We start from the raw sequence: 20,102 nt of genomic DNA on the forward strand, positions 1-20,102 counted from the left end.
TCTTAAGGATTTTTTAAATGGAAGGGAATAACCCAGTTCCTTCCTAATCCTCCTCTGCAGCCAGGAGGGTATTTTGGTGAGCAGCAGGTTTTCTAGGAGAGAGGAGGAAGAGACTCATGGCCAAGTTGTGCTGGGAGTATGGTAAGGGCAGATCAGTGCAGTGATGCTTCTAAACTTAACTCACCCCTTTTCAGTGAAATTAAAAAACCAAGAAGTTGTCTAAGGTGTGTTCTGGAATTAAAAAAAAATTATGAGATTATTTGCTAGAGCATGGGGTAGGCTTGGAAAGCTTTTACACTTCAGGTTTTGCTTGTGGTGAGAAGGGAAAAACTGGTGCAGTCACTCATTAGAGGTTAGAAATAGGTTTCTTAAGAACCTCTGTTGGCATCTGTGGTTTTTAATCTCTTTAGAAAGTGAAGAGGTAATATTTTCAGATAATATAGCTACTGAAGTTACTGCTAATGAAGTTGGTTACTTGGTTTCTGAGGAGCATAAAAGGCTGGAGCAAGATCAGATTGTTCAGTAGCACCTCAGCAGATAAAAATACCCCATGGATGTGTTTTGTATGGCATGCTGGAAAGGAAACATTGGAATTATTCTATTCCATTCTACTTCTATTGATGATATCTGTATTAACTCTGGGAGAAACACTCACCCATGCATTATTTGGTGGAACTCCAAGGGTAAGTGGGTTTAATGGTATCTCAGCTCTAATTTTAGTAATTTCCAAGTGATAATGGGAATGTCCAGTGGCTCCTAACACAGTATCACTGTGGCTGCTCCACAAGCTTTGTGTGGAATCTGCAACTCTAAAGAGCTCTCTGCTGGTTGGATTTGGTGATTGACTTTGAGAAGGTTTTTGGGGAAGTGAGGGGGTTGACAGCATTCATTAAACTTCAAGAAGTTGAAGAAAGGGGGGAAAAAATAGAGCGATGGGAAGACCTGAGATGGAAAAGTTGTTATAGGAAATGACATCTTGGATGTTTTTGGGAATACCACAGTGATGTTGGATATCACTGGAGTCTCACTTCTGAGGTTATGGAGCTCTGGTAGCATTTGGCAGAGTACCTGGTGCAGAATACCTTATTGCCCATGAGCCACTGCTGTAGATAATTTAAAGTCTGCTGACTTCACTTGGAATATCAGTTAAAGCTCTCTGGACTGTTTTTTTCTGAAAGACTGTATGTGCCTATACAGTCTCAAATCTCCTTCCTACCTTTTTCTGAAATTGGGATGGAGTGGATGGTAACTCGCTGAAAGGAGCAAAACATCTCAAAACGCTGAAGTGCTCCAACTGTTAAGCCAGCAGCATGATGCTGTGATTTGCTGGATAATGCCCTGATGTTAAACATAAAGTGCTTGAATTAATATCAGGTCTTCTGTTGATGTTTTTTGGGGGTAAAAAAGTGACCTCCACTACCCCCTATAAACACTTGTCAAAGGAGATGGCCATGTGGTCAAAGACAGAAATTTCTCTTGGCTGTCTTGCCACTCCTCGTGGGGAATGTGCAAGTCTGGAGCACGCTCTGACTACAGCACTGGCTCTTTTCCTGTCCCTCATCCATAGCTGGAATTGGCTTCAGCTCCCTGCATGTTTGGTAAGGGCCTGCAAGCTGAAGCAAGAGGAAAAGAGAAGAAGCAAATGCTTCTCTTGTGCAGAAGAGGGATCAGGCATGCCCTTATGGTGACACCTCTTTCATTTAATCTCCAAATTTGAAGGACAAGTGATTTATCTGTTGCTCATGTCACTTGGCCGTTGCCCTGTGAAATGTGGTCCTGCTGTCAGGATGGGCTCTGGACCCTTGGCTGGGAAGTTTTGGATTTCATGCTCAGTGGGGTGGGGTGAGCTGGGGCTTTGGAGCTGACATGTGGGAGTGGAGATGCTGGGTTTGCTCTACGTGCTGTTCTGCAACTTGTGGCCCAGTGGGGCTGCTGTGAGGAGGAGAGACTTCCCACTGCAGCTGCAAGTTTAAGGGGTAAACAGGAGGAAAACCAAGAATGTTAGTACAGTTTGTGCTGGATTGGGCTGTCCAGACTGTGAGTGATCAAAAGGGAGCAGATGTGTGTCTGGGCGGATTTGGAAGCCCTGGTCATGGAGCACAGCCCTTCTTGGGCTTGCATGCTCAGCTGGATGCAGGACATTAGGCTTCTGCCTCTCAACCACACTGCAAACCTGAATTGTAGTCATTTCTTCCTAATTTTTTAATAGTTTCCCTTTGGGAGAATGGTGACTGTCTTGAGGAGTGGTGGTGATTTGTCTGAGCAGAGCAAAGATTAAACCAGCTCTTTGCCTGCAAGTTCTTTATGAAGCTTGTGCTGGTTTATAATTTCCTTTTACACAGGTTTGAAGGTACCTTTTTTCCTCCCCTCCTGAATGCTGTTTCATTCGAGTACACTTTTAAGATCTGTGGCTAGTGGCAGATATTAGGCTTGAGGGTTTATCCAAAGAGCTGCTGGAGCACTTCATTGTTAGACTCAGAAGTGGGAACTGGGTGAATTAGTTGCTTATAAAAGGATTTAATAGCATTTTGAGAAAAGGGGGAACTGTGAGTTTCCTCTTTGTGCTGGCACTCAGCATCCACCCAGTCCTGGAGAACAAGCTCAGAGATCTCATAACCAGGACTTAGTAATTTTTTTTTTTTTTTTTTTTTTTTTAGTTTAATGCTAATTTAAACATTATGTGGAAACTATCCTGTGCAAATAGAATTGGCACAGCTCCATGTTTGTTTGCTATAGAGATAGAAATATTTAGGAAAACCTTGCTTAGCAAATCCATCTTTTTCAGTTGTAAAAGTGTCTGTGTCATAGGGACCTTGGAAGCTCAGTGTGTTTTGGAGAGAAGGAGCTGAACCTTGAGAAGAGCTGATTACAAAAACCCAACAATTACAATTATTTTCTGAATTGCACTGTAATAAATGATTGCAGCTAGACAGCACAATGCTTTTCTTCTGCATCTTCATGCTCACAGATTTATCTGTTGAAGTTCATCTTATTTCCAGAGCTTATTGGTGTGTCCATGAAAAGGCTGGGAACAGCCTGGCTGTGTTTTCTCAGGAGCTGTGGGAGACTCAGCTGGGGGAGCATAGATTACTCTTCAACCAGCAAGTCTGGAGGAGGATATGCTCATGTTGGACAATGTGGTTTAAATTTGCAAGCTGTTACTATCTAGTCAGTTGGTTGATGAAGCAGTGAATAATTTGTGTACTTAATGTTCCTGGGAGATTGAAATGTACTTAAGAAGCCAATCTCTCCAGCTGCCTTGTCTTTGTGCAACAGAACTTAGAATAAAACGTAAACAGACCTGGTTAGGTGACCAGCTCAGTAATACCTGAGGAAATGAAGCAGTGTGTGATCAGCTTAGTGACTTATTTATCAGTGGCCTTGACATGGATGAAAAATACTTTGTGTACAAATTTTTAGCTGCACTCTCTCAGACTTCCATTTTTTTGGGGTTTTTTAGTGATTTTTTTCCCCACTCATATTTACTTACCTTCAGTACTTAGGGCTCTAGATAATTTCCACTCTTGGAGCTGAAGTGAGAGGTAGGAGGTTAAGCATGAATGCATCCTAAAACTCCCTGAAGGTCTCTTCTCATGTTTTCCAGAGTAAGCTCTGCTTAGTCTAGCAGTATTTTACCAGAGTGATACTGCTCTGTGAAGTATATGGAAAGCTGTTCCCTTATCCTCAGCAAAATCAGCTATTCCAGCAAAATGCCCCCTGCTAAATTGTCAGCACTGTCAACTTCTTGTCCCTCATCTCCACCATCATCACTGTCCTTCAGAAATCAGCAGTGCAGATCTGGATCTCTTTATACACTTGTTAAAAGAAATGTTAATTGCTTGGTTTTAGTGGACTGAAGATTTACTTTTTACTGCTATCCTTAGATTGCCAAAAAGTAATTGTGTTAAAAGTTCAAATAATTTCTTGTAAAAGTAAAACAATGTGATCTGGAAGTGATTAAATCATTGCTGGTATTGATATAAGGCTTTCTTCTTGTCATTTTGTGAAATCTTGTGTATCTAATCATGGGCCCAGAGCTTCTTCTTTCTTTTAATAGCAGTGCTTTTCTTTGCATTGGCTTGTATAGGGAGACCTGAAATTAAACTAGACTGTACTTGAGTCTTTTTGTGTGTGTTAAGAAAATTCAGCAAGTATTGGGTGGTACTATGTGCTGGTAGTGGAAATGTTGAATTAGCTTAAAAGTTACTTTTGTTTTCTGACTTGTAAAAGAAAATAGAATATTTATTTCATAAAAAGGCTTTTTGAGGTAAAATACTACTTTTTTTTGGTAGTCATACAAATAATCTCTAGCAAATATAGGGTCATCACAACTTGGTGGAGGGAAATCTGAGCATGCAACTTGTCCACACATTTGAAGTACTTGAAGCCTTCTTTTTTGGAAACTGGTAACAAATCCATTCAGTAAAACTGCTCTCCAAGTCTTTGGAGGAGTGAGGCATCCAAGAACGTTATCACTGTCCATTTACTCATCCAGAGGGAGGCTGTTCTATCTGATATTGCTGCATAACTTTGTTGAAGCTTTTTTCCTGACAGTGCCCCTGAGAGGCTTTGGAGTTATTTGCAGTGACTCAGGCAGGCATGGCTGTTAGCTGACTCTTAGCAAACAGTTGTGTTCCTCCTGTTGGAATGCATTGCCTTATGGAAGTAACACTCACCTAAGAATTTGGTCTGTGCCCTGTCATGTCTTGCATAGTTTCTGAACCCTTTGCTCTTCTGCTTGAATGGGTAGAAGGAAGAAGCTCTCCGCAATAATGACAGTTATTTTTAGTGTTAGGGAAAAATTCAGCCAAAGAGGGAACTGGGATTCAAACATCATCTCTCACAGCTTTTGGCTTCTGCAGTCAGATGTGACTCTGAAGATATTCTTGTTGTGGAGTTGAGAAGATGCAAGACTTGCCTCCTAAAACTCAACCAAGAAGTTGACACATAGGAAGCCCGGTGTTATTAATTCCTCTGCTCCCAGGGCTCCTTCTCACCCCACTCCACCTGTTTCACCAAAACTGGGAATTCAATGTTATTTTGGTGAGTGGCTGCAAATGTCTCACTTTACCCACTTGGATCTTGGCAGTCATTAGTATTTCTTCTGCTTATTTTGTGTCCATCTGCTGCCTTGCATTTAAGGAATCCTTCATAAGATTTTAATCTCTAGCAAGTCTTCTTTTCAAACTGAAGCAGAGCAAGGCTTTTCACTTTTAATTTAGTGTGGAGTTCTCTAAGGAGAAGTTTGAGGATAGAAGGAAGAGTCAGTGTTGCACGTGTTTATGGTGAACCAAGATCCTTTCACCACTGGTCCACTGCATTTGCAGCATTGCCTTTACATGGACAGACCCTGGGTTTGACTCATTTTCTCCTTTCAGAGGCTCTTGCAACTGATGAATCTCCTGTTTTGGCTCTAAATTTTATGTCATTGAAGTAGAGACCCAACAGGAAATGCATTGTGCCAAAAGAAGAAAGCTGTCTACCATGGCTGATGTATGCTGCTCTTAAGGGTTTAAAATTAGCTTTTAGGGTTTTTTGCCTATGAGTGCAAATTTTGCCTTATTAATTGCTTTAAAGATAAGGACTGATATTCAGTTGAAATCAGAAGTCTACTGGGAAGTGGTAAACTTCAAAAAATAATTACCTGATCAGACCATCAAGGAAGCAAACTGCTAGAATTTGTCGTGTTTGATATATTTTGGATTGTCCTCCATTTCTATTGCACTGTTGTACAGATCTTTTTTTTTTTAAATGATACTGTGAAGATTAATATTTGGGGTTGTGTGGTAGTAGCTTTCTGCAACTCCTAAGTGAGGTACCTGTCTAGGCAGGTATAGAGGAACAGAGACATGGAATACTATGGAGCCTTGGGAGTCTGAGCTTTTGGAGAAGCCAAAGCCTCGCTGCTGAGCCTCAGCAGTAGATTGAAGAGCATGATGCTCATCATCTTTCTTGGAGTGTCTGTAGATCGAAGGACTACAGGTAGCTTGGTTTGGGTTTGACTTAGCACTAAATTTAAGAATTGAGTGAAAACAAAGCCTTGAGAACACTGTATTGTTTTAGACTTGACAAAGGCAGAGGCTTTACAGATGGGCTGTTTCTTTCTTTAAAAAATACTATCAAAAGTGTCAGCATGCAAACTAAGGACCCTGAAAGGAGAGGGGAAAAGAATTCTTTTGACCCCTATTTTGTGGGCTTCTACTGATGGGCAACAAATTACTTGAAGCTTTAATGCACGGTATTTTACATTACTAACTGAGTTATGAGTTGTCATCTAACTTCAAAATAAGTTTTTCCATTACCTAGGGATTCAGCATTTTTAAAATCAATGTACTTAGCAGTACTAGTAAGAAAATGAATTTTCAAGTTCCTCTCCTGAGAAAAATATCTTTCTTCTGGTAGAGTTCCTTTAGGCTTCACAGCACTGTAGTGTGTCTGAAGAAAATCTCACCACTTGGCATTTGGTGCAGCTGGTTAAACTCACTTTCTGTGCAGTGACCCTCTTGGGCAGTGCTGTTACCTGAGGAAATCCCTGCTTGATGTTCTGCTTGAAGAACATGTGCAGGGGAGGGTGTGGTGTGGTCCAACAAGCTGTGGCACGAGCCTCTAACACAGGGCTCAGGGATGTGGAGTTTGTCCTCCCGTGTGCACCATGGTCCTTGGTGTTTGTTGGGAGGTCTGAACCATCTGGGCATGAAATGCATTTCTCTGCATAGCTCCCACCAGACTGCTCAGCCTCTTCTTGGAGCACAGCTGCCTCACTGCTCTGCTGCTAACAAGGTGAATTGATGGCACATCTGGAATTCCCAGGGTTGCATTGCATTGCTGCCACTGGGAACCAGACGCTATCATTTCGCTTCCCACCACACTGGATGGCCCAAGTTTCAACACCACCACATAAGCTCAGACAATTAGAAGTTCCTGCAGAAGCTCTTTTAAATGCATTAATGTTTAATTTTCTTACATATGCTGAGGCTGATGTAGGAAAGCACTTTTTCCAGGAAACTCATTTGATATTATACTGTCTCAGCAGCATCCCAGGTGGTGTTTGGTCTCACTTCAGCAACTCTGTTGGTATCTTCTCAATCCTTCCTTCACAAAGCAGCAAAAGTCTGGAAATCTCCCTCACACACAACAGAAAGGAAAGACTGTTCATGTACCCATTCTTTTTTCATAGTTTTCTCTGTTCCTGGATGGACAGCCTTTAGCCTGTAAAAGGAATTTTGATCTATAGGTAGCTTTCCAAATTGATGTGGATACACAATTGGTGTGGATACATTGAGGTGTGGATACATTGAGGTGTTTTGAAGCCTGATGTGGAGCAGATCTGGCTCTCTTCTAATCTGTCAATTAAGTCAAGAGCTGCAGATTTTGCAGCTGGACGTATCAAGAAGTCTGGACTTAACATTACCTTTGAAGGGTCAGCAGGGAAGCATCCAAATTTATTCTCTTTGTTCATGGTATTCCAAAATAATGTTACAGAATTGCTTCTGTCCCTTCATGCTAAGTCATGCTACCTTCTCAGGCACTTGTGGGTTTTGGCTAAACTCTTTTCTCAGAAATAGCCACTGCATTAAGTAGTACTTTGTCCTCCATGTGTCTCCAGATGGGATGTGTGGGTGAACATGAACTCACAGACTTGTGTGTTTAACAGTGACTTCCACAAGCACTGGCAGTGTGTACAAATTATTCTCCAGAGGCAAAGTTGAAGGCATATTCTGGCTATTACATGGGAATCAGGAACTGGAGTGCAGTTCCTTCTCTGCCTCAGTAAAAAATTTGGAAGAGCTTTGCTTCTAAATTCCCAAAACATATTTGAAACATAACTCAGTGGCAAACTTTGTTTTGGAAATGACCTCGCTCCAGCAATGGTTTTGTCAAGTCTGTTTATCCCAATTTCTTCCCCAGCTTAATAGGCTGAGAAAGTAAAACCATTGTGTGTGTGGGTGGTTGGAAATGGGCTCTATGGATATTGCTGCAATTTGTGTTTCATAAATAATGGTAGCTTGTGCATAAGCCTGTAATTGACTGTAAAGGCATTAAAAGTTAGCATCAAGGCAGGTCAGCTGCTGCTTAAAATCCATTGCTGGAGTCTCTTGGGAGGAGGGGAAGATGGAGAGGCAGGAGATACACAAACTGTGCAGCGTTAAACAGCACAATTCAAATGTGATCAAAGTTAGTTTTCATAGATGTTTACTGAAGAGGGCAACACTTAAATACTTGAGAAAAGAAAGCTGTTGATTCTGCATCGGGTCAGGTGATGGATGCTTGCAGCAACAGTATTATTCCCAAATAACAGTGCTGTTAATTATGGCCTGTGTCTGAAAAAAATCTGGGGCTGGTGAGTGGGAGTTGGAAAGGCTGAAGGGAGAGTAAAACATCAAAATTCCAAAGAATTCAGCATTCTGTGTGAAGAACATTTCTGGCCTCTCCGTGGCTGTACTGCCAGCAGTGCGTGAGTCAGTCTGGAGGGTCATGTTACTCCCAGAGCTGCTGAACTTGCTGCTGCTTAGAGCACTCATTGTATGTAGACATATCACTTAATTTGTTCTTAATTAAGCTCAACAATACGAGCTGTGTGTTTTTGATATCTAATTCAGATAGGAGCAAAGCCAGGTGTTAGAGCTGTTGCATGCTGTTGAGCCCATGTGGGTCAGGGGTGAGTGGGTAAAGTGTTGCCTTTTGACAGGGAAAAGGCTTCAAAATGTTATTTAATAGAAATTAGTGGCTGATTATCATAAGTGATGGAGCCATTGAACTGGGTGGAGCAGCAGTGCTCCAGTGGGAGCTGGTGTGCCCACCTTCAGGAGTGCTGGGCCTGGAGCAGGGGACATCTCACCTATATGGGCACCATACAGATTAATTTTCATGCTGCCTTTGGTCAGGACACCTTTGGCTCTGATCGTCTGGGTTTGTTGAACTTCTGAAACTTCAGCATCACATGCTTTGGCTTTAGGTGGGCTGGTTGAAAGAGCAGGGGAGGACATTGAGCTGCTGAAGGGTGAGGCTCCTGGGAGGGTATGCGGAAGGAAAACAGGCCTTAGGAAAACTTGCTGTTCCTGCACTGACAACATTCACAAAATGCTTTTTATTTCATTTTTTTCCCCTCAGAAGTCAGTAAAATCTAGTTGTCCTTAAAAGAAATGGTTTCACAATTCTCATCAGATTATGTGATGCTACATTTCTTGCAAGGTACTGCACTACAGTCCAGTAGACTTTTTTTCTTTTTACAGGAAGTTGGGTTTTTTGCCAGTTGGCCAAATACCATATTTAAAGAAGCTGTTGCCTCAGTTTTCTTTAGCTATTTAAACTTTTGGAGTTTTAAAGTAGTTTTTAGTCTCTTTCTTCGCAGCCATTCTTCCACCTCCACATCTCCACCTCTGAAAAGATACAGTTGGAGCTAAATATCAGAAATATTCCCTCCAACACATCCTACTGTCAAATTAAAATTTCTAAGGGGAAATTATTGAAATGGGATTTGCTCTTTAAGTTGAAGACTATGAAAATGACTTGAAAGTGGGTAAGACTTGTTGCTTTCTTGTGATTCCTGTGGAGATGTGGTCTTGCACAAGAAACATTCATGAGAGATGCTTTTCTGTGTTGCTGAGGATCAAGGATGGAAAGTGTCCAAGTCAATGGAAAGCTTTTGGTGCATCTTCTCTGGCCTGCTGCTGCCAGCAGCTCTGATCTTCGTGGGGTTGTGGTGCTGGTGGTTGCTTGCTTCAGATTTTACTGCATGGTAGTTGTATCTCCACCATGAGAAAAACTCTTTAGAAAATGTAACCTTGCTTGGTCACCAAGGTCCCACAGTGACTTGGAATGGGTGGGAATTGTCAGTTTTCGAGGGCTGTTAGTACTGCATGCACTGTTGGTGTTCTCATTGGTCTGTCAGTAATGAAAGGAAGGTAATAACTGCATTCTTCTGCCAAGAATAAAAGCAAAAGACAAGTTTTGTCTTTTCTGCATACGTAAATTTTTCTGACTTTTTTTTTTCTTTGCTTCTTGGGTAAAACTCCTGTTTTTTGAGAGTAAACTCCCACTTTCCTGTGTTTCTTCAATTGTGGGAGTGACCTGATTTCACCTATACCAGTTGTGTATGGGTTGTGGAGGAGCTTCTGGACCTTTGATACAAGCAAATGAAATTTCCAAGGATGCCAACCCACAGTAACACCAATCCAGCTTGTTTTAGTGATGATACTGGTGACAGGAGGTAGCTTTGCAGTCCTGATATGTGAATGAGATGGAGCCCTCCCCAAAATGGCCCATGGCATCCTTGATCATCTGTGATCTGCTGTGCTTGCCAAGCATAAAGGGCCTTTTTAAAACGAGCTTTTATCATTTATGCTGAAAAAGGACTTTGAGGCTTCCTGTGCAGCTAGGATTTTTGTGTTGGACATGGGATCTTCCCAGTCCCCAGTGAATAAACACAGCTGGCTGTTTTGGGAAATGGACTTAACATCTTTGCATCAAAGCTGTACAAATAAGGCATCAAGCTGTACTGAATTATTGGATAAGGTTTTCTGACTTTTACACTGACTTAAAAGTGATCAAATAAAAAATGCATTTTTCGCAAGGCTGCCTTCAGCCCAGAGCAGGGGGAAATACCCCCCCCCCCCGGATACATGACTAAAACAAGCAGCCTCGATGACCTATCAATGTTGGATTATCATGCAATAATTTACTGGGCAGCCTTTTGCTGTCCAGAGCCGCCCACACACAGGAGTCAATGGTGCCTTTGTTTGGGAGTGCTGGAAGAATGCATGATCTAATGGGGTGGTGGGAGTTCACCTTCGTTCCAGCATGCTCCAGGCTGTGCTCATTCCCCCAGTGTCCCAAACACATTTCCTTCCTCTGTCCCCATCTTAGAACGGGCTCCCAGAAAAAACAATCCATGTTTGTGTCTCTGTCAGGCTTTTTTAAAACTCCAGCACCCGTCTGTGGTGGAGCTCCCCATGCCAGAATCTTTGGTTTGGTCAGGCATGGTTTAAGAAAAGACTGTTAAAATTCTTCAGGCCTTTCTTGTTCATGATACATGCACATAAATCTTGAGGCTCTTCAGGTGAAGACAAGAAAATAAACCTAAGATTTATTATTACTAGTCTGTGTTCCTGTAAAGGCCACAGCTTGGAATGTGAGACCTGTTGTCTGTGCTTCTGCGTGGAGTTGTTTCCCTAGTGGAATTCCTCAGAAAGTGGAAATCCTTTACTTTCATTTTTCAGATGCTGGATATTCCATTTGCTTGGGCAATACCAGTGCTCTTATCTTCCTCCTCCTCTACAAATTTCTGAGAAAGCTAGGATGTAGTTGTAAAAGGACATTTGCTTCAAAACTTCAAACATTTATTGATTTTGGTCATAAGTCTGGCTTTTTCATGCACATGTGATGCAAGGGATATAACTTAGCACTTACGTGTCTTGCAGGTGTTGGGCTGTTGTTTAATGAAAGTCCTTTATTCTGAAGGAACAAGTGTCTCCAGGTGTTTCTCACTCTCCTCCCCTCCTTATATACCCTGTCCTGCTTGTGTTACCCATCTGAATGCTGAAAAATCCTGTCCCATTTCTATTAGATGGGATAACTCATTCTCCTTAAATACTATCCCTGTGATTCAGGAGGGAGGGCTCTGGCAGGGTTTTTGGCATGAGAGGCTGAGCAAAATACTGCAGTAGCTGAGAACTTGGAGTGGCCAGTTGGCTCAAGAAGCAGCGGCTGGTCTTGAAGAAGACCTTGTGAACTTGCTGGCCCCTGTCTGCTGACATCCAGATTTCTGTCCCCTGCTAGGAACACACTGCTTGTGTGAGGTTCTGGGATCTGTGTGTCTGAAAGAATTGGACCTAGTCTATTTTGCTCACGGCTGGTCCAGCATTGTGTTGGGTTCTGGGAGAGCTGATGGTTCGAGAAGGGCAGAGTTGAGGCAGGAATAAGGGTGAATGGCATGGGGCACATTTTGGTCTAGTAACTGGGAAAGCTGGCATGTCTTCCTGGAAATGATGGGGAAACAGGTCAGAAGAAAAAAGCAAAATGAAATGCCAATTATATTTGATTGCTCTCTGCCCTTCACTGCAAAATGGAAATGAAATCCAGTCAAAAAAACTAAGTAGGCTTTATTTGTTACTGGGTTTGTTTTCAATTCTTTTAACCTTTACTGAGACATAGGTTGTCAGCAAGTACTTGTGTGGGAAAAGCTGCCTTGAAACAGGAGCCAACCAAAAGAGAAACAGTAACGTTTAACCATTTCATTACTGCCCAGTGGATTTTGTGGAAAACAGATCTTCAAAGGTTTGGTTCTTTGCCCAGTCCAGTCTTCTCAGGTGGATTATTTTTTTCCTCAGCAAAACTCAGTGGCTGTATACAGGAGCGGTAGCATCGATTCTTTCCATGTGCCAGTCCCATGTGCAGGAGATTCGAGTGGATGGATAATGAAGGAGGCTGTGAATGTCCTCTGGGCTTATCTCACCCAGGCATCTGCTCACAATTCAACACTTGTAGTCACCATGCCAGCTGGCAGGACAGTTTTCCTGATGTAAATTATCCATCCGTTCTGAGGGGCCTGAATACAAGGAGGTCTTTTGTGTGTAGAACGAATTCCTAACTTCAGGGAAAAGGGAGGAGTTTCTGAAGATCTAAATGGCATTGGCTTATATGGGTTTTAGCATGGCACATTTCCTGGTGGACCTTGGGATACTGAATTTGGCAATGACCCAGCTGAGGGAGGGCTGTAATTGCTGATGACAGCTGGGCAAGCCCAGCAACGTGAGCAGGCTGTTTGGGGCAGTATGCCCTGAATGAAACAATGCTGAACATTTTCAATGCCACTTCTGCTGCCTCTCCAGGCACAGGACTTGCTCATTCCTTTAAATCTGTAATTGCAATATTGTCTTGAAGGCTTGTATGTGTGCTTGCTTACAGCAGAGAAAAGGATTAAAGGTTTTTTTCGTCATCCTGAATTGTCAGAGGGGGCTGCTTATTTTGCCACCTTGTCACTTGCTGGTGAGCAGCTCCATGCTTCAGAGAAGATGCAGTTTTAAAATTTGTGGCTCATGATTTTGAGCTCTGTATGCTTTAAAACACACATGAGGTTGCACTTGGGAAGTGCTAAGCTCATGGTCACTGATTCCAGCATCTGGAGTTCCTCCTGCAAAATGGATCTGTCACCTCTCAATACACGCAAGGAAATACTACCTGACAGTTGGCACTATCAGACAGTTCTAAGCCAAACTGAGCTCCAAGTCAGTACTGACTTCTAGGAAGAGGAGAACAATGTCTTTTTGTCTTCTAAATGTGATGTTTAAAACTGCCTTTCACCTGGTTATTGCTGTCACCGTTTCTTAGTTTAATAGCTGTATATGTTTATTCAGCCCGCAAGACATGAAAGCAACCTGGGCTGCTTATCTTTGCTAGAAAAAGTCTCTGCAGCCTCAAAGAACTGCTAGGCTGTTAAGCACAGTATTTGTGTTCAGTGTGAACAGTGGGGAAACACATTTCACATTTCCACACTGTGTCAGCTGGTCTTGGTAAACTCCATTGTTCCAGCAGTATTTACCCAGCAAGGCGCTGCACAGCCTCTCTGTGTGCATTAACTGCATTCCTCTGTAATGCCATTAACTGCACTGCTCAAGGAGTTAGGCTGCCAGCTGCCATAAATGTCTTTTTCACGTGGGTTGCTCACTTGGGAGGGGTTTGAATGCATTTTCTTGGCCTGCCATGTAAAACTGGAGATGAAAAAGGGAGGGTCCTTGCCATTTAGCAGAAGGGGTTCCCAGGGATAATGTTTTCATGCTGCCCAGAGCACAGTTGGCATGTGCTGTGCCTTTAGCTGAGCTGGGGTTTTCACAAGGAGCAGTAGGAGACCTTGTCAGGCAACAGGGATCATAATTCAGTTATAGTGGAGAGCGAAAAAAGTAGTTATTTTCTGGGGCAAGCAGCCTGTGACCCTGCCTTTCATCTAGAGCAGAAAGTTGTGTGTGTGAGTGAAAGCACATGCTCAGCCCCCTCATCATTCCCAGGATTCTTTTGAAGCATTTCCTCCCCATCTTGATGAAGCCTGAACACAGGGGTTTTGCTTCACACCAGAGGAATGCAGTACTAGTAGAAAGCTAACCACCCCAATTCAAAAGAGCTGGGTATTCCTGACAATTCAGCTGACGCTGTTTAATGAAGTGACCTTCATTGTTGTCTCTGGCTTATTTTTTTATCCCCTCTTGACTTAGGGAATGGCTGCTCTTGCCTGATGTTTTCCTATTTTCACTTGTCATTAAGGTTGCCCAAAGAAATCCCACCAGGGCTGACTTTCAGCAGTAGATTTTGCTTTATCTTAACCATGTGAGCTCTCTCATTAACCTGATGACACTTTTACTAGTGATAAAACTATGGTAGTAGTTGTGTTTTTTAGTTGCTCTCCATCCAAGATGTTGGTGAAGTTCTGGGATAGGCTGCCAAGTTGCAGGTCAACACACGGGTATGCCTGCAGAAGAAAGAGTATTGGCTTCCTGGGCCCCTTGCCTTTTACCTAGAAGAGGTGTGAAGTGTATCTTGGGTTTGTGTACCATGGACCTGAAGATGATGTTTGTGTGTCTCCAGCCTATTGTCTTGTGTCTGTCTTGAGTTCCTGCAGGTGCACTTTGTTCATACCTCAAGCATATTTTGCCTTCAGTGAGGAGCTCCCTTTCAGAAGAGCCCATGTTAAGAGAAACAGGAAAGCTGGGAGGGTCTGATCTGTACACAGGATGCCTACTTCTTACCTTTATTGCAATTCATGAGAAAACCACTCCAAATGCACAGGAACAGGATTCATCTCTTGTATGGGGCAGGAAGGGGAGGGGATGCCTAAGCTAAGTTAGTGCTGATCCTTTGGAAGAAAGCAGATTGGCATTAATGGTGGTGCTTGCTTCTCACTTGTCTTCTGTATGTAAGAAAATCTCATTAAATAATCAACCCCAAACCAACAGTGGGCTGCTACTGAGCAAGAGCCATGACTGTGAATGTCTGGCTTCCAGTCTTGTGCTTAGGTTATCCATAATACATGATCCATGCACACGTGATATAAATAGTAAAGGGTATTTTGTAAGAAGTATCAGGGGCCTTGTATCTATATATTGTCCCAGCTGTCCTGGATGTCACACACAGACAATACTATTTGGTGGGTAGTTTAAACACCAGATTGGTCTTTTTCTATTCTTGGGTGTCATGGTTTGACACTGGCCAAATGCCAGATATCCACAAAGTTCGCTTACTTTTGTTACAGCTGACCAGAGGAGAGGGGAAAAAAAATTTAACAAAGGGCTCATGAGTTGAGATAAGGACTGGGAGAAAACAATTTAAGGGCAATAGTTACAAAAAAGTTATAAAGTGAATTTAATGTTAACAGAGTGAGAGGAGGATGATGAGAAATAAAAGAAGCCTTTAAAGCACCTCTTTTCCCCCAGCTCCTCCCTCTTTCCCACCGACAGTGCAGGAAGACAGGGCATGGGTCAGTTCATCATTTGAGATCTTTTTCTGTTCGCTCAGGGAGAGGAGTCTTTTCTCTGCTATGCCGTGGAGTCCCTCCTGTGGGCAAATAGTTGTCCCAAAACTGTTGTGGTGTGGGTCATTTGTCCACGGGGGTCGAGCCTTTTAAGGGTAGCCTGCTCTAGTTTGGAAGCCAGGGCTTTTTCTCTCTATCTCTGGAAGCAGGGGCCCTCTCTTTCTCTAGTCTGCTCTCCCACTGGACTACAGCTTTCCCTGCCATCCACCCACTCCTCTTTTCTCATGGGCTGCAAGTGGATCTCTGCATCCCCTATGGACTTCATGCATGAGTTTATTTCACCATAGTCCTGTCCACAGCCTGCAGAGGAATCTTGGCTCTGATGCTTGAAGCACCTTCTCCCCCTCTTTCTTTTCCACCTACTTTGGTGCCTCCATGTTGTTTTCCCTCACATGTCCTCACTTCCTCCTCTCCTGTGACTAGAAGAAAAACTGCTGCTTGTAGGTACCACTGCCAGCAAGTTCCACTGATTCAGACTGTTGCAAGATCCCACAGTGCTGAGAAGCTGATCTCCTCCAGGTTCCATGCCATGGAAATTGCTCATCGTGGTTCCCCTGCTGGGCAAGCAGCCCGGCGTGTGGGCAGTGGCAGCTGCTGTGGTGCAGGTGCTGTTTAGTGCCTCTCTTCACGCGGGGTGTCAGGAGGAGAAGCTGCCAGCCCTGCCCTTGTGCCTGCAGCACGGCAGAAGGGCAGGGGGTGGCCAGGCAGGCAGGGCTCGTGTGGCTGCCCCGAGATGGCGCTGGCCCTGGTGCATTGCCACACGCCATGCCAGGGCTGGCCCCAGCAGCGGCGCTTCACCAGCCCTGGAAGAAGAAACTGTGCGCGTGCTGTTTTGATTTTCTTCTTAAATATGTCATCACAGAGGCACTACTGACCTCTGTAATTGGGCCAGCAGCATGTCCATCTCCAGGGCCGTCAGAAACTGTCTCTGTTGGACATGGTGGAAGAGTCTAGAAGCTTCTCACAGGAGCTACCCCCGTGGGCCCCCCTGCTACCAAAAACTAGGCTGTGCCAAACTAACACATTGGGGAATGTAATTTTTCAAGTGCTGTGTATCTTGATTTTTACTTTATTTTTTTCAGGTGTGTTGGTTTCTGGACCCTTTTCTGTGCTTCTGCTGCTACTTTGGGTCCTCCCTTGTGCCATACAGGCTTTGGGTGTGCCGTGCCTAATGCAGGCTGGCCCCTGGCCTAATCACCGGGGGCTGCAGGGCAGCTCTGTGGTGCATGACCTAATTCATGGCTGTCGGGTTGTGCGTGTGTTCTTTGAGGACACACTGTTCTTGGTCCATGGTGCCTCTGGTCTGCTCTCACGTGTGAAGGAGGTGAACACTTCAGCGAGTGCCAAGCCTCATGTTAAAATTTAACATGGTGCAGTTCATTCATTTTACAAGTTGAGGTTAAATATGTGTGACTTCTGCAGGTTGAAAAAACCTGTTTCTCAATCAGCTGAAACTCCTCTAGTAGCTTTTTTTTTTTAACTGCAAAAGAACCAGTGATGGCTGCAAGTTCTGCTTAGAGCACTGTTTTTCTTGGAAGTGGTGGGAGCATAAAAGAGCATGGCAGGGACTAAACACCCGAGGTTTTATTCCAAACAAACTCAACATTGTTTTAGCAAGCTCCCTACATGCTCCAGGATGTCCTAGTAGTACACAGTCTGCTTGCTGAAGTGGAGCAAGAACAGCTGGTACACAGCTGTATGCCTCCTCCTGGGAACCCCTGGCCAGCCCGTTGGCCAGTGTGGATAGCAGACGAAGGTGGCTGAAGAGTGTTGTGTTCCTTTTCTCCTAATGGGTTCTCTCAGGGATGTGACTCCCGTGGGCACTTGGTTTATGTGCGTGGGGGTAGATGCTCAAGTCACTGGAGAAGACTAATGAGGGAGGATGATGTGCTGATTGCCACAGACCAGTTAGGAGGGGAACAGAGGGCGAGGAGGTGAATTTTCTTCCATTCTTCTAGGAGATGGAGAACATGGGTAGCTTGGAAATCATTGCACTCTGATCTTAAAATGCTTTGGTGACTTTAGTCAAATGATGTGGGAAACTTAAACCTCATTTTGTTTTTCCCAGGGAATGAGTAGAAGAGGGCTGTAGTCGGTAGGTTCAGTGCTGGAGGAAAAGCTTTGTGAGCTGTAAAAAGAGATCAAAATATTGTCTGTTTAGGGAGGAAGCAGAGGTACAAACCACACTCTACAGTGTGACTTACTCCTCTCTGGTTAATACTGTTTCTCCCATGCAAATATTTGGGAGAAATATCATCAAATGCCGTTATTAACTTGTGCCTGGCCTTAAATACACACAAACTCCTTGTGGGTCTGATGTACTCTGTCATCTGTTAGGGATGTATGCAGAAGAGAATTGCAGCTTCTGAAATGCCTTTGGTTGCACAGAAGCTTGTAGGTCTCTTTGTCTATCTATTCAGCTTACCCTCAACTTCTGCTTTCAGTTCCTTCACCTTGTCTTTGCTTGGAGATACAATACTGGACTGGAAGAGATACTTCTGGTGTTGCTGGACATGCTCATCCTTCTGCATGATGCTGGGAGATGTTTCTCCAGAGAGAGAAATGCAGTGCAGCTCTTTCCATTCTTTTTCAGTTTTGAGTCTTTCTCATAGGTGCCTCCTCTCCCCTGCAGGAAAAGCCTTTGACATCACGTACGTGCGCCTCAAGTTCCACACCAGCCGGCCCGAGAGCTTTGCCATCTACAAGCGCACGAGGGAGGACGGCCCCTGGGTGCCCTACCAGTACTACAGCGGCTCCTGTGAGAGCACCTACCGCAAGGTCAACCGCGGCTTCATCCGCACCGGCGAGGACGAGCAGCAGGCGCTCTGCACCGATGAGTTCAGCGACATCTCCCCTCTCACCGGGGGCAACGTGGCCTTCTCCACGCTGGAGGGGCGCCCCAGTGCCTACAACTTTGACAACAGCCCTGTGCTGCAGGTATGTCAGCAGGACTGGCTCAGTCAGGTGGGCTGAGTGAGTCTCTGTGCATGGTGGCTTTGTGCCCACTGGGCTGCACTACAGCCCTGACTCATAGTGAAAGGCCCTTGCTCAGCTGAGTTGGGGTGGACAATCCACAGAGATGCTTGTGAAGGAAGAATTGAACTCTTGAGTTTATTGGTAGTACATTTATGGTACAAAAAGCAAACCCAGTGGCATTAAGGGTGATCTGTCAGTAGGGATGATGGAAGTCTTCAGAGGATGAGTGTAGATCTCTGCCAGGTTAGAAAGCAGCTGTGGACATTCTGCTTTGTTTCACATACAAGGACACAGGGAAGGAAAAATCTCAGTCCAGTTAATATTTGAAGTATCTGCATGTGTATTTCAAGCAGAAAAGGTAAGAAATATAAGATTCTTCTAAATACATAAAGCATTACAGGAATCCCTACCTTCTTGTCTTACATGTGTGTTGAAGCAGAGAAGTTTGATTTTATCCTTGGTATTTTTCTCTTACAAGTGGCTTGGCAAGGGAGTTTTGGCAGGGGTTTTTTGTTGTCGAAAATTCTTGAATGGTTTTTTTTGCATTCACGGGAGTGGTTGGGCAATGGTCAGGAGCATACAGTTTTATCTGATTTACTTGCCAATTTTTGTGTTCTGCTTGATGATTTCTCCAGTTTATATTGCAACAAGGAGCTAAAGCTGTGGTGTTTGCTCACTGGGACTCGTTGTCTTCCTTTCAGAGCTGTAATTACCAAAACTTGCCTTTGCTCTTAGAGTAGCAGGAGTAGTCTGAGACAGGCATTCAGCAGGCTCAGGGCTTGCCTGTTTCCAATTCCCAGGCAGGAGAGCAGAATCTGGTATGGTTGATTCTGCAAACTAAAGTGAAATGAAAAAATAAGATTAATGGGAAAGGACAAAGAACTGCTGAAGTGGAAAAGAACCAGTTTGGCCACCTCATTGATGTAGCCAGCCCTTGCAGAAAACCATGTCTTATCGTTAAGGTGAACGAGGAGATTTCAAGTTAGCAATTGTATAATTTTCTGATAAGCTTCTCTATGTAAGGAATAGAGATCTGACCACCAGTTTCCTAAAATACATACCAACTCCTGGTGTTGCTTTTTAGAACTGAAGTAAATGTGTGTATTGTGATTGGTATTTCTGTGTGTTTACATCAGTGTTTGTAATTCAGTAAATAAACACTGTGTTACTGGCCGAGCAGTGACACAGGTGCTGCCCAGTTGTACATACAGGGATGTTTCTTTGTGTTCTTTTCTATGGTGTTTGAAGGAAAACAGCTTTGTAAGGGGTATAATAAAACCAAGGAGGTGCCAATGTCAGTGGCTGGCAGAATGTGATATGGAATTTGGCAACAGGCTGTGTGTGCTGGCTGCTGCTGCACGAGGGCAGGGCAGTGTGTTACAGACACTGTGTAAATATTATGAAAAACTCTTGTGTTGCAAGTCAGATCTGTCTGTTTTTCTTCCTCAGCCTCCCCCAGCCTCACTCATTTGTCTGTCTCTATCTTTTAGTCTGGTGCAATATGCCTGCAGACAAATGTACCCTAAAGCTTTTCCCATTGGTGCTGCATAGCTTTGCAGGAAAACTACAGCCAGACAGATACGTACAATTAGCAAGCTGGCATTAT

The 20,102-nt window shown here is 43.8% G+C and overlaps 1 protein-coding gene across 1 annotated transcript in view; it reads left to right on the top strand.

The window, feature by feature from the left end:
* The window catches only part of LAMC1 (laminin subunit gamma 1), a 67,696-nt gene that overhangs the window by 25,360 nt on the left and 22,234 nt on the right, over window positions 1-20,102 (top strand). The window contains exon 2 of the mRNA XM_059854525.1: window positions 18,153-18,457. Within this exon, the coding sequence (XP_059710508.1) occupies window positions 18,153-18,457 (305 nt within the window). The remainder of the gene's footprint in view (window positions 1-18,152; window positions 18,458-20,102) is intronic.

This window comes from Haemorhous mexicanus, chromosome 9 (genome assembly GCF_027477595.1).
Source record: "Haemorhous mexicanus isolate bHaeMex1 chromosome 9, bHaeMex1.pri, whole genome shotgun sequence".
NCBI classification, from domain to species: domain Eukaryota; kingdom Metazoa; phylum Chordata; class Aves; order Passeriformes; family Fringillidae; genus Haemorhous; species Haemorhous mexicanus.